This window comes from Saccostrea cucullata, unplaced genomic scaffold (assembly GCF_032062105.1).
Source record: "Saccostrea cucullata isolate Sc308-1 unplaced genomic scaffold, CSIRO_AGI_Scuc_v1 ctg113, whole genome shotgun sequence".
Lineage (NCBI taxonomy): Eukaryota > Metazoa > Mollusca > Bivalvia > Ostreida > Ostreidae > Saccostrea > Saccostrea cuccullata.
The window spans coordinates 186,096-200,109 of NW_026927961.1; the positions used below are offsets into that span (position 1 = coordinate 186,096).

General features: G+C 34.7%; 1 protein-coding gene across 5 annotated transcripts in view; it reads left to right on the forward strand.

Moving 5' to 3' along the window:
• The window catches only part of LOC134276018 (cytoplasmic dynein 2 intermediate chain 1-like), a 30,716-nt gene extending 21,259 nt beyond the window's left edge, over window positions 1–9,457 (forward strand). For 2 of the 5 annotated variants that reach the window (XM_062758304.1, XM_062758306.1), the window contains 15 exons: window positions 120–196; window positions 418–494; window positions 2,369–2,444; window positions 2,634–2,742; window positions 2,939–3,011; window positions 3,141–3,169; window positions 3,283–3,347; window positions 3,495–3,613; window positions 3,905–3,986; window positions 4,729–4,795; window positions 4,907–4,965; window positions 5,322–5,367; window positions 5,733–5,916; window positions 8,069–8,135; window positions 8,249–9,456. In XM_062758304.1, coding sequence (XP_062614288.1) covers window positions 120–196; window positions 418–494; window positions 2,369–2,444; window positions 2,634–2,742; window positions 2,939–3,011; window positions 3,141–3,169; window positions 3,283–3,347; window positions 3,495–3,613; window positions 3,905–3,986; window positions 4,729–4,795; window positions 4,907–4,965; window positions 5,322–5,367; window positions 5,733–5,916; window positions 8,069–8,135; window positions 8,249–8,359 — 1,241 coding nt within the window. In that variant the 3' untranslated portion in view covers window positions 8,360–9,456. Of the gene's footprint in view, window positions 1–119; window positions 197–417; window positions 495–2,368; window positions 2,445–2,633; window positions 2,743–2,938; window positions 3,012–3,140; window positions 3,170–3,282; window positions 3,348–3,494; window positions 3,614–3,904; window positions 3,987–4,728; window positions 4,796–4,906; window positions 4,966–5,321; window positions 5,368–5,732; window positions 5,917–8,068; window positions 8,136–8,248 lie in introns of all 5 variants that reach the window. The other 3 variants (XM_062758305.1, XM_062758309.1, XM_062758307.1) reach the window with 3 other exon arrangements.
• The last annotated feature ends 4,557 nt before the right edge of the window (window positions 9,458–14,014 follow it).

Genomic DNA, 14,014 nt, shown 5'->3' on the forward strand with positions numbered 1-14,014 from the left:
ATAACATATTCATTTTCTCTGGATGATTCTTGATTACTGCAATTTTTTTTTTACATAAAATGAATTGCATACTGGTGCTGAAAGTTGGTTTAAAACTTGTTACTGTTTCTGTTTTTCAGGACGCTGTGTAGAGTTTGCCCATTTTTCTCCCACCCAGCCAAACTACTTACTCACCGCCTATAGCAAGTGTGCAGAGGTACGTACTGAATAAAAAAAACCACCACATCTAGCTTTATATTCTATTTTGAGAGGTTTTTCTTTGGGGGAGGGGTACTTTGTTGTGTTTATTGCTAAAACCATTAGACAACATTATACGAAATTCAGCTACGAGTCTAAGGATTGATTTGTAATAAGAAGATACCATTTTTTATTCAAGATACTAAATATAAAATGAGTTACAAGTTTTGTTTATTTCAGATGTCAGAGTCCAATCCTGTGGACAGGAAGGGTATTATCTGTGTCTGGAACACAAACGAGCCTTCTTATCCTCAAAGGTAAATAGTCCTCAATAGTCCTACGTAGTCTACAATAGTCCTACCTAGTCCTACATAGTTGTGCTAGTCCTTAAAGTTCTACACAGTCCTACACAATCCCAAATAGAACCAGATAGTCCATAATCATTGAGTACTGTAGATTCCTTATTTTTCGCGAGTACTTTTTATCGCGAATGGTCTCTTCAAGAGCAAATCACGATAATAAGAATTCGCGAATGGACGGTTGATCAAAGAGTTTTAACATAGATTTCAGCACCATAAAAATAAAGGCGAGTAATTTGATTTCGCGTGTGGTGCTTCTTGCGAAATAACGCGATAATTAATTCCACGCGTATGTTTAGGAATCTACAGTATATTATTAGGTCACCTGAGTAAACTCAGGTGACCTATTGCTATCCGTTCTCGTCCGTCGTCGTGCGTCGTTCATCGTGCGTTAACATTGAACATTTTCAGCTTCTTCTCTGAAACAACTGTACCAATTTCAACCAAATTTGGCATATAGCATCTATGGGTGAAGGGGAACAAAAATTGTGAATTTTATGATCCCTGCCCCCCCTGGGTGGACATCAAGCAGTCAAACTGTTGGTATAATTGTAATCAGCATTGAGTCCTCTACCAAAATTATGAAATTCAGGGCCCAAGGGTCAGGGGTTCTAGTGCTAGGGCAGGGCTAAATAGGTTATATAGTGAAAATGCATTATTTCTTTGAAATTCTTCTTTTCTGTTCCTGGGCATTTAATAAACTAACCAAGTGATAGCTATGTTGAATAAGACTGCCTCTTCCAAAATTATGAATTTCATGGCCAAGGGTCAGGGGTTCTAGTGCTAGAGCGGGGTTATATAGGTTATATAGTAAAAAATGAATTATTTCTTTGAAAATCTTCTTCTTTGCTCCTGGGTATTAAATAAACTAACCAAGTACATAGCTATGTTGAATAAGACTGCCTCTTCCAAAATTATGAATTTCATGGCCCCAGGGTCAGGGGTTCTAGGGCGGGGTTATATAGGTTATGTAGTAAAAATGCATAAATTCTTTAAAAATCTTCTTTTCTGCACCTGGGTATTTAACCAATGGACTATGTACATAGTTACGAGGAGGAAGGATGCCTCTTTGAGATTTTTTAATTTCAGGGCCCCTGGGTCAGGGCTTCTTGTGTTAGGACGTGGCTCTAATGTTTCTAAGAAAATGCATGAATTCTTTGAAAATCTTTTCCTTTGTTCCTGGGTATTATGCCAATGATCTTAGTATATATTTACGAGAAAGAAACCTGCTTCTTCCAAAAATGGTTTATTTCCTGGCCCCTGGGACAGAGGTACTTGGGGGGGGTAACATAGTATGAAAATAATTTAATGCTTTGAAATCTGCACTTTGGTATTAATCAACATGATGAAATTTATAAAATTTCCAAAATTTTGAAAGATGTGGCCCCAGGGTCAGTGGTTCCTGTGGGATGGGGTGCACAACTGTTGACCCGCCCTAACACAAGAGACCCTGACCCGGGGGCCCTGACATACACAAAAAGTGGAAATGCATTTTCTCTTTGTTACTCTGATCTACCTCTGAGTATTAAGTAACCAAAGTAAGCATGCTGAGTGTATAATTATGATAAGCAATGGTGCCTCTTTCAAAATTGTGAATTTCATGGCCTCTGGTTTAAAACATGAATCAAATTCAATTGTTAGAAAGTTGCCACATGATACTCAGGTGACCTATAAGGCCCATGGGCCTCTTGTTTGATAATACTAGTATTTTATTACTCAAATGTAAACTGGGTGAAACAAAAATTTTGACAATCAATTATTAAGTCTCCATTTATATAGAATATAATAGCTATATTGGTTTATGAGTGATCTTGCTTTATTTTCCTGTATAGGATCCTTGCCTGTGAATCCCAGCCAGTCTGCTGTTGTTTCAGTCCCTACAAGACCACGCTAGTCTTTGCAGGAATGGTAAATAGGAATACTTATCTATAATAATATATTAACTCACTTGCTGGAACCATCAATTGACAGAAATAATATCTAATGTGTAAAATAATGGTTACTTGGAGGCAGTAAATAGCTGAGATGACATTAAATAAATTCCGTTCTGAAAGCATTCCTGTGTGTTTACATGTTAATGGCTGGTCGTGTTTGTAGGTGGATGGCTCAGTGTGTGCCTGGGATCTCCGAGAACCCCCAGCTTTACACAAATCTATAAAGTATGAAAACTCGGACCACTTACTGCGGTACCCTACCTATAACACAGGTACGATATAGTATGTTGTTAGGTTTTGAAAAGCGGTAGCAGATTAGGAACATCTCATTTTAATAGATTTTTGATAATAACTACCCACTTAAAATTCTTAAAATTAAAGTTTTTATTTCAAACTGATCTGATCTAAGGAATGACAGGATTTGTTAAGCTTGAAATCTTTTAAACACGTTATTCTATATTTATACAGCTGGTATAGGGGAGGTAGATAATCATCAAAGTCCTGTCACCACCCTTAGTCCCGTAGTCTCTTACACAGACAGGTACGTACCAGTCTGAAATAATTGTAATGGTGTCTCAAAAGAACAGGTATCAGTTTGTGCTGTTTCCTTATATATCTTTATTGAATTCCTTTTTTAAAGATATTATTCTGTATTTTGATTTCTTTACAGTGATTCAGATTCACATGACACACATGAGGGTAAGAATCATACATTTACACAGTCTTAATTTAATACTAAAATTAGGTCACATTTACATGATTTATCTACGTTATATGCTTTGATTTTCATTCCATTCACTGTGTTTATTTAGATTCCTCTGGTGGTCTGAGCTTCCAGCTTGTGTCCTGTGAAGAGCTTGGAGTTCTCAAATTCTGGGTATATTAATTATATGAATAGTGAAACATATCAATATGGCATATTGCAATATCTAGAAAAACAAGGAAAGCTTAGTTTTAAGATTTGTTAAACTGTATTCATTGGCCAATATCAGTGATTCTGATAAACTGGTGTACTGAATTCCAGGTTGTTGCAGAGATTTCTAATCCAGACATGGCCGGATCAGAATTTGACCTTGGTCTGGCTCCAGGAGGGAGAATCAAACTGGTACTGAGTTCCTCCATCCGACTTCAGAACCCTCTAAGGTAATTATCTACAAAACCCTCTATGGTAATTATCTACAGAATCCCCTCAGGTCATTATTTTAAGACCTCCCTTGAGTATTTATCTGCTGGACCCCCTCTTGTAATTATTGACCGAGTCTCTACTTAGGAATCTTCAAACTTCCTGATGTTCCTTTTGGGGAGCTTTATCTCTTGTACAGAAATTATATGAAATTACACCCAGAAATTAAGGAAACAAAGCAGATTCATCAAGAGTAGTGCTTGTTTATAGCGAATTCCCTAGAGAAGTCATTGGATATTTTACGATTTCAGAGAGAAGTCTGGAGCGTTGAGATCGTTTGAGTTACAGTTATCTCCGGGAGACCTGAATCACTTCTACGTGGGAACTGAGAAGGTATTGACCTAGGTCTACAGGTTAACAAAGTATTGACCTCAGTCTTCTGGTTGACAAAGTATAGAAAAAATTATTTTGAGTTGGTTTACAGCAAATAACATAAGCTGTGTCAAGCTTTTGACTAAATATTTAGTTTGATATCCTACACAAAATATACACAGAGTTGTTTAAAAGTAGTAAAAAAAAAAAGTAGAAGGAAAAGAAAATAATGAGATTATTAAGAAGACTGAACAGCTTTTAAGAAAAGAAAAATATATCTTGTAATTGTAGCGCGACCGAGCATGCGGTCCTTTTTGCTATTTTAAAATCCTCCTTAGAATTAATTAAATTCCTCCTTTGGTAGCGTAATAAAAATTCCAGTTATAAGTTTACAAGTTTATTACATGTTTTAATAAATAATCACAATCACATTATGTACAAATAATCAAAAATATAATTTCACAAATCCACAAACTATATGTCTCTCACTGACTGTCTCTATATCCCTATCTTCCCTTTTAGCACGCGTGCGTGCATGCCCTATATATACATGTTAGGGGCAGCTCCGGTGGAGCTGCCAATACATAGCAGCTACCTGGGAGCTGCCGCTCTGCGGACACTTCGATTACATAATATAAACAAATACTTTACATGATGTAGAATTATAACTATGGACAAGTTTTTGAAAAAAAATGTTTTAAATTAGCATTTATGCATGTGTTCTGTAATTAGCTATTGCTGAACACGTGTTTTTTTTTTATAGGGTTTTGTGTACCATGGCTTACGGTTTGGATCAAGGGCTTACCCTAGAACTTTTACTGCTCTCAATGGTAAGTAGTTCTATAAAAGATTTCCCTTGGTAGTTTTATTTAACAGCAACAGAGAGTAGAAAGTTCTTAGATCTTTACCTCAGTGTATAAAAGTCTTTGATTTTGTTTTAGATGCTCCTGTGGATATTAAAACAGTCGATTTCTCTCCATTCTGTCATCCTTGTTTCTTGGTAAGTTTTTATTCAATTCAATTATATAGAAATTGTATCAAGTCATCATGGTAATTTATGCATTGAATTGATTACTACAGCAATAGTATCATTGTGATTCAATTTTATACTGTATTTGTATACAGTGGACCTTCAGATATCCGGACGCCAGATATCCGGATGCTTCAGTATCCGGACGTTTTTTTCATCGGAACGGATTTTCTAAATGTTATTTTGTCTTGTTTAACTGGTGATTCAGGTATCCAGATGCTTCACATATCCAGACAAATTGTCTAGGAACCAAAGCGTCCGGATAAAAGAAGCTCCACTGTAGATGATTAAACATATAAATATTAAACCTGACTGGTTATTTGCAGGTAACAACAGGAGATGGTGATGTTCATTTGTTCAGCACAAAAACAGGTAAAATAAAAAAGTCTATTCAAAATATATCAAGGTCAACTCTGGCCTCTCTCTTTTGAAACCTCATTTGTAAACATATGTTACTTTGATTTTTGGAAAGGATTAATACATAATACAATGTATCGCCTGGGTTTTAAACTGTCGAAAGATTTGCTGCATGCAACAATGCATCATTATGTCATGTTATTTGCTTTTTGTGATAGAGAAACTATGCCTTGTGATATCACATTATTTACCTGAAGTCAGGTGTACAGAAATTTACACCCAGCTTCCTAACCAATGAAACCTTGTGTTACAAGCTGTATAGGAAGTAATGTTATTTGTGCTTCGATTGACTGCCTACAATGATTTATATCTATTTCTAGACACAGCTCTGGTGTCCTGGCCGTCCCGAGTTTGGGGCACCACGGGGGTCAAGTGTGCGCGATGGTCCCCGAGCCGACCCTGTGTGTTCTACGTTTTAGACGACAACAGTCGACTCTACACGTTTGATCTGCTGGAGGGGGATTCCATGCCTGCAAAAATAGAAACGCTGTCAAATGATGCAAGGTATGACAAAAATAGACACTGTCAAATGATGCAACGTACGACAAAAATAGAGACACTGTCAAATGATGCAAGGTAATACAAAAATAGAAAATCTGTCAAATGATGCCAGGTACAGTGTATATTTGAAGAAAGATAGACCAAAATAGAAATTGTCAAATTATAAGAAATCACAAGAAATAGAAATAGAAATTCTTTCAAATAAAACAAAAAATGCAAGGTGTTGCAGGTCATCTGGAAATACTGTTTACACATAACATTTGCCTGTGTATTCTTTTTTACGCTTTTGGCAGAAAGAAACTTCCGCAAATTCAAGTACACTGCTAAATGTACTGCACATTTATTCGTAAGGCCACGCCAATAAATTTTCTTGTTCGTCGGATCTGCCCGCTCGTATTTAAACAAAACTATACATATAATATTAATTTAAATTTCACGCACCATAAAAATTATGGGCTATTTCCTGTTCCATTTCCGCTCCATTAATCGTTTGTTTAATCTGCTAACTCTGCAAATCAGATAAAATATAATTGTCCGCTCAAATTTTTTCACGCTCCGCCTAAAAACTTTACCTTCAAAAAAGTAATAATATTATTATTTAACCGCTTGCCCACTCGTACTTTTTTCCATCAAATATCCGATGAACAAGAAAATAAATTGGTGTAGCCTAATTAAGAATATTCAGAAATGCAATTGATCAAATACAGTCAATTCTCGAATTATCGCCATTCGATTCATCGCCATTTTCGCAATACCGCCATGATTTCCCAAGAACGTTTTTCCTGCTATATAAAATTCTCTTTATAACGCCAAATTCGCATACCGCCATCCGCCACCCTGTTTTCACAACAAACGTCCATTTTTAAGTGTCAATTATCTCGATAATACCGCCACAGGTGCATGTGGTCAGTGAAGCGCGGCTAATTGGTTGACCTTATTCCTGTTGTAAAGCATGCAAAGGCAGACAATTTTAAGGTACATGCAATTAAATAATTAAACAAAAATTAAATAAACAATAATTTTAACATGAACTGTTATAATTCTGTTTTCTGTTTAATAAAAATCATTTAATTACAGCTTCGCCATGAAAGCGGTGGTTGTTACAGTACTCCGATAACGATATTATTTTGATGATCTCTGCTTTAAACAATGCAAAGTTTGCTGAAAAAAATAGTGATACGGTATAAGTTGTGAACGTTTCATTAACAATGATGCCATAAACAATGAATTCATTCAAGAATTCATTTTACGTACTATCGGCAATATATCACCACGACGACCCAGAATTGTTTTTTTTTTTCAATATCAGACGTGCAGATTTACATGCATACACATGTACTTGTCTTTAATTCATAACTGCACATTTTGTTTTAGCGAAATTGTACATTAAAAGAAATAACGAAGTATTTTCAATCAGAAATATTTTTTATATACATGTACATGTAATAATAAGAATAGAAACGCTAAATGGTATTCTAGGAACTGTAACTCTACTTCTTGTTTTCTAAAAGATGGGAAATTTGATTCATCGCCAAATTCGTTATACCGCCATGATTTCTAAATAACAAAAGGTGGCGGTTTATCGAGAATTAACTGTACATGTATATGCTAACTTGGTCAAAAGTCAATTTCTTCCAAATGTTGTATATGATAAATATAATAGATGAATTTCAAATTCCTAAGAGTTATCTTCCCTTGTTGGCATAACGCTCATTTTTCCCAGTTTGTCCTTTGCAAGTTACCTGTAAATATTTTAAATCTTCAAACGTTATTGGGCAATTTTCGATCTGTACCTGTATTGCCAGAGTTTGGACGCAACATGAAAAACATAATGAACATATTTGTACAGATTTTATTTCTAAGATACTGACCCATAAAGTTGGTAAGGTTATAGAGGGAAAACAGTGCCTTATGCCGATTGACCCCGGATTGACCCTGCAAAGGGGAATAACTTTTGTAAATGTGAAAGTCATGTGTACATTTACAGTACTTTTCGACATTGTTTTTGCTATCACAAAACATTATCATTTGGCGATTTTTTTCTCTCTCCAGTATCTGTACATCTATACATTCTGTTTGTCAATGAATTATGGAATTGATTTTTAAATAATTGACTTTTAACTGCATCACTGATATTCTTTATGGTTTATTATAGGGTAACCTGTCTAGCCTTTACATCAGATGTCCGTCAAGCTGGGCATGGAGGCAGAAATCCTCAAATGGTAAGGCCTTCAATTCATAACATCCTAAAATCAGGAATATGAAAAATTATTTCTTCATTTGTAAAGATGGCAGTTAGCTATATATTGATGATATCTATGTTTATTGTTTACAGCTGATCTGTTTAGAGTCGGGCGTGACACAGATACATACAATAGCTAAAGACTACAGAGAGCAACAAACCCTGGAAGATGAATTCCTTCCAACGTATTTAGCCAGATTCTAAAAATAGTTCAGTTTAGGAATGTACATGACAACTGACCTCAGAACTGTCTGTGATAATTATTTGCAAATTTGCTTTACATGCTGAACAGAAAATTTGCACCCATTCCCAAAATTGTATTAGAAATAATTTTTTTTATTTTATGTTAAGTTTTCTGCTAGAATTCTGACACTTGGCACAAGTTAAACACTGGTCAAGTGAATGCTATTGTACTGCTCTATTAGGTCATCTGAGTCACTCTGTCCCCAGAATTTAGACCCCAGAGCAGAGTTCTGTTGATCATTCAGTGAACATTTTTCATACTGTGTACCTTTCTAAATCTTTTTATTTCATCGGGTAAAATTTGTACCCAATGGTCCTTTTCAAATTGTAAGATTTGCATGAATTCAGAGCTCTAATGTCATGTGGGGCTGAGTTGATTCAGTCCTGAGAAAACTAATACAGGGGACAACAGAGGACCATAAGGATCTTTTAGTAAAAATAATAATTTAATTATTATAGAAAGTAGTGATGTCCCTTTATATGAATGATTGTGTCTGAAGTGATTAAAGAATAGTAAGAATGAGTCACTTAATAAGTACTCTTGTCTCAAGTACTCTTCTCAAATAATTTTTTTTTGTAAAGTTGTTTTGAAAAATGATGCAGTCATTTTACATGCCAGCATGTAGTTTTTAAAATGTTTTAAAGTGCTAGTGTTGTATGCGAAGTTGCAATGCAATGAATCCAAAGAAAATTATGTTGAGAAATTGAGGGAACATTTCTGGCTATATGCTACTTTAAAGTTCCTGTCTACTCCTGATTTACAGTTTTGTTTATGATGAGAGCACCATAAAATCATTTCATTTTGTCTTTTGTTTGATTTTTTGTGAATAATTAATCATCAACTTAGGTGACAAACTCATTTTGTTTTTTGTTTGACTTCACAAGCTGTGCTTTGTGACTCAGACCCACCCTCTTCTCTCCCTTAAGGATCAGTGATATATGTATTGAACAAGTTTATTGTTTTCTCAAGCCGTCCATTATTTGCTGTAGTTGTAATTTTATGAACTTGGTCCAAACAAATGTGCTGTTTATAAATTATTTGTTGAAAAAATCTTGAATAAATTATTTCTTTACTCTATGTGTGGAAATTAATAATTTATATTTGTTTGTGAAGTTTAATTCTTATAAAGAAAACAATCGAAATGGACATTTCTGTATTTAACATGCATATAATCTTGAGACAGGATTGTGCATTACTTATTTCTTGTCTCAAAAATTTGTTTTATATATCTTTTATATATATATATCTACATGTTTTAATATTAACCTTTCAATGTGAAAAGAGATATACACTTTTATACATGAACAACATAGTCCCAGCAGACAAGATGTTTACATGCTGTTAACAATATCATTATATATCTTACTGTAGAAGGCTGGAAACCCAATTTATATCACTGTTTAATTTTTCATTATATTTCATTCAAATCATTTACATGTCTTTGAATTCAATTGAATGAAGGGGTTTCTAATGCATTTGGAAGTCTTTCATCAAACAATATGAACTGATTGCGTTCCTTAATTTGCCGACCTGGATTTATATTTCTATCATGCAGAATTTATTCTGAAACTTCTGAATGAAAGGAAGAAAACACTTTCAGTGAATGTTATATTAAAAGACAACTCCACTGAATCTGACACTTCTGTTTCATATTTGGATGTTTTATTGAAGAAAATAAAACTAAAGATTAAAACAACAAAAAAATTATTATGTGCATTACAAGTTTTCAATAATTTTACATCTTTACTTTTATAACAAAATAGAAATTTATGCTAAATAATTCATTATGATAATGAATATTAATCGGTGTCAGGGATTTCAGAATTATCATCGTTTAAAAAAATGTTTCTTTTTCAGAAATGGCAGTCATATTTTTAATATAATAATTAACATAATTAAATTTAATATTCAATAAATTCATTTTTTGCAATAAATATTCATGTACATTAAATAAATATTTATTCCTCCTCTGAACAATTATACATAGGTAAAATACAAGGTAAGCCCTTGGTAAATCCTAACCAGAAATCAGACTATAATTGTTATCAAAACACATTTCACACTTATTGTTCTATACCTAATTAAAAAATGTGTGCAAAACGGGAACACACCTTTGAAAACATAGTCTTATCAAAACTTCAAAATAACCAGGTACGTTAGCACTGATCAGTGTAGAATTTTTGTAAAAAAAAATATCGTCATTACTGTAGGACTTCATTCCACTGAAGAAGTACTTCACGGGATTTTAAGTATCTAGTTCTATGACATTTAGAAGCATTCACTCTCACACGCAATTAAAGTGCCAGTCTTGAGAGTTCTTCATTTACATTCCTGTGTGAGCTACGCGGCCGAAGGATCTGTTATTGATTTCTAATTTTAATAAGCTTTTTCATAAAATGTACACCGAGTGAATTTAAATGTAATTTTTCTACACGCTCATCTTTTCTACAGCTCTTAACAAACATACCACTCCTTAATGCTTTTTGTGGCCCTGGAGAAAATCGTTGCGATTGGAATTTTAAAATTAATTTCATGATTTTAAGTAGAACCAAAATTGATAAGATGTGAATATTTCTTTTGATTAGAAAACTATGGACCGTTGACCATTTCTTTGAACAGATTCTTACAGGAAAAAATTAAATAGAACATCACAAATTACATCAAATGTTTTGTTAATATAATGAAAAAACCGTTGTGATAATAAATATTCCAATCTTGGCTTAGCGTGTAGCAAAATGCCTCGTCCTTTTAAAATAATACCGGATATTTTAAAGTAATGATGCATGTCTTTCTGATTGTATACACAAGAAATATTAAGATGATAACAGATTGACGATATTTATGTTGTTTTTGAAAACCAGTTCTTCTGTCGGGATTCCAATGGGTATCGATTGCGCACGTTATTTACAGGCCTAGTTTCGTATTCAAAAGAAGCATAACTTTTTCAAAATCTTATACATAAAAGAAAAAAAAACACTTGCTGTGGCCTCCAAATCATCTTTTAGATATATTGACGGCGTATTATCAATTCAAAATAGATAGATCACTCCATTGTCGCGATCGATTCGATGTATCGCAGTGAAATTATGAATATCGTGCAGTCTGAAAAAAATTGTTTCACATTTGGATACTAGTATTTTGATACAAAAAGTCATTAACGGTATAATCTATTTGAATCTTGACCATGGACTCACGTAAAATTTAAAGATCAAAAACTCTGAAATTGAAGTTCAATTCAGGAACCATCTATATACAGACGTAACAGATCTCCCCCCTTTCTGTTTGTATTTCATTGCCAATGCCCAAATGCATCGAATTCTTTTACTATGATTTATTTAGATCTTTACCCCTCCCCCTTTTGTATTTCTGTTTGTATTTCATTGCCTTTGCCCAGTGCATCAATTTTTTTTATTATAATATATTTAGACACAAAAATAAATGACTTCATTTTGATTTATTAGACCAAGCGAAATGCATGAAACCTAAACGCCATAACAACTGTCCAATCACGAAAATCTTATTTCGTTATTTCGTGTGTGTGTGTGTAAGAACCGCGTTAGAGGGGGGGGGGGGGTAGTGGGCTTTTTCTTGGGTCTCCAAAGTTTCACCATGAATTTCAATGAAACTTTTTTCATTACCAAATTTTCTTCCACACGCTATCAATTTCCACATTTTTAAACCTATACTGCAACATTAATTTTGAAAGTTGGGGGGGGGGGGGGGGGCTAAACCTACGCCGCAATGTTCAATTGCTATACAAGTCTATCTTTGGGGGGAAAAAGTGTGTGTTGGGGGGTGGTGGTGGTGGTGGTGGCTGGGGCTAAGCCCCCAGTCCCCCCGGTTCCTACCCTATGTTCTGGACGTCAGAGGTTTTCCGGTGATAACTGTTAACTTTGGGATTTGTGTTAGTCTTAACAGAGACACGAAATTGGTACATGCATTGTATTCTTTTTTGCCAACGCCTCTTTAAGAATCAGAAATATTTACTTTACATGCAAAATCTTATGAGGAGATCTGAATTTGGTTGGTAGAAAAATTGTTTTATTAACATATATATTTAATGGCATGCATAAATGAAATTAACTAAACAGCTGAAGTAGGCATGGATAGTGCTCCGTTATACATTCTTCTGCCCAAAAGTCGAGGTTGAGTAATAGTATATTAAAGAAAACACCCCTCTTAAGACCGACGTTTTAACAATACCAAATACTTGAGGGAAATGGATTCAATAAACTTCTCCATATTAAACCGAATCAGCCTAACGTAAAGACGATAACATGAATAATAAATGTTAGACCTCCAGTCACCAGAGGAATGCATCTCATCAATACTTCCCAGGGAAATGATCCCGGCCCAGATGTTCTAAGTAACTCATTAGTGGAATAAATGTACAGTATATATACTATAAATCACACTTAGCTGCTCACTGACCATGACGCTCGTCTGAATCAATAAAATATGGATATAACAAACAGATTCAAGCTCAAAAGTCCATTCAATGAATTCGGATCAGCACCAGAGCAAACAAGGACCTCCAAAACTTTAGAGAAGGGATCAGGTGTCATGTAGGAGTGAGCATCCCCTGCTGATCGGTCACACACGCCTTGTTCTCCATGTAATGATCTGGCAATAACAGGAAAATACAGACACAAAAACAGAAAACAGATGCATACTTGTCAAGTTTTGAAATGGACATGCACTTGTCACGTTTTGAGAGAGACGCATCTTTGAAAGAGTCGCGAGCCAATGGCACCGTCTTAGTTAAGATTTTGTTGCGTATACAACTTACCCTCTCGAAAAACAGGGTTTCCTTTATAAAAACGTATTATTGGTATAAAATGATTTTGCGTGCTCTTTCAGTGCTGAAGAAAATACAGCCCTGTAGACCAACAACTGGTGTATATCTACACCATACAGTATTTAATTTGAAAAGGTTATTAAGATAAAACCCTGTAATTAGGTACTGGGCCCAGGGTCTTAGGGAATTGATTATTCTGATTGTTACCTTAAGTCATTCTTGTCTCAGGCTTTGATTTTTTTCTTGTACACGGCAGGTTTCAGCCTTAATGAGCATTGATTATCATGCACTTGCAGTTTATACCTCCGAGTTCTTTGTCCTCGCCGGTAGTGACTAACTTTGTAGCTACCATTATCTGTCCGTTTGTATGAGGACGCAATTTTCTGAACAATATTAATTAAAGGAGGAACGCCTCATCAGAACTTAATTACCAGCAGGCGCCGTTTTAATGTTGATAAAGCTTTCTGCAATAAACAAGAGAGAGAGAGAGAGCAAGACAGAGAGGATGAGAGAGAGAGACAAGGAGAGAGATTGAGCGAGAGAAATAGTAAATAGAGAGAGAGATTATCTAAAGATTAAGTCTGATTTGTAAGCCGCAAAAAGAAAAAAATAGGAAGTTTAAAGCATGTGATAAGACCTCTTACTTGAACTGACTGAGATATCTGAAATCTAACACACGTTACTATTAGTAACTTACAAGCAAGAAATATTTTAAAGAGGCTCTAGTTTTAAGGAGACCAATATCTCAAGCATTCCAGGGATTAAGATCAGCCTGACATGCAGGAGACGTTTACTGATTAAGGTCTCTGACAGATTC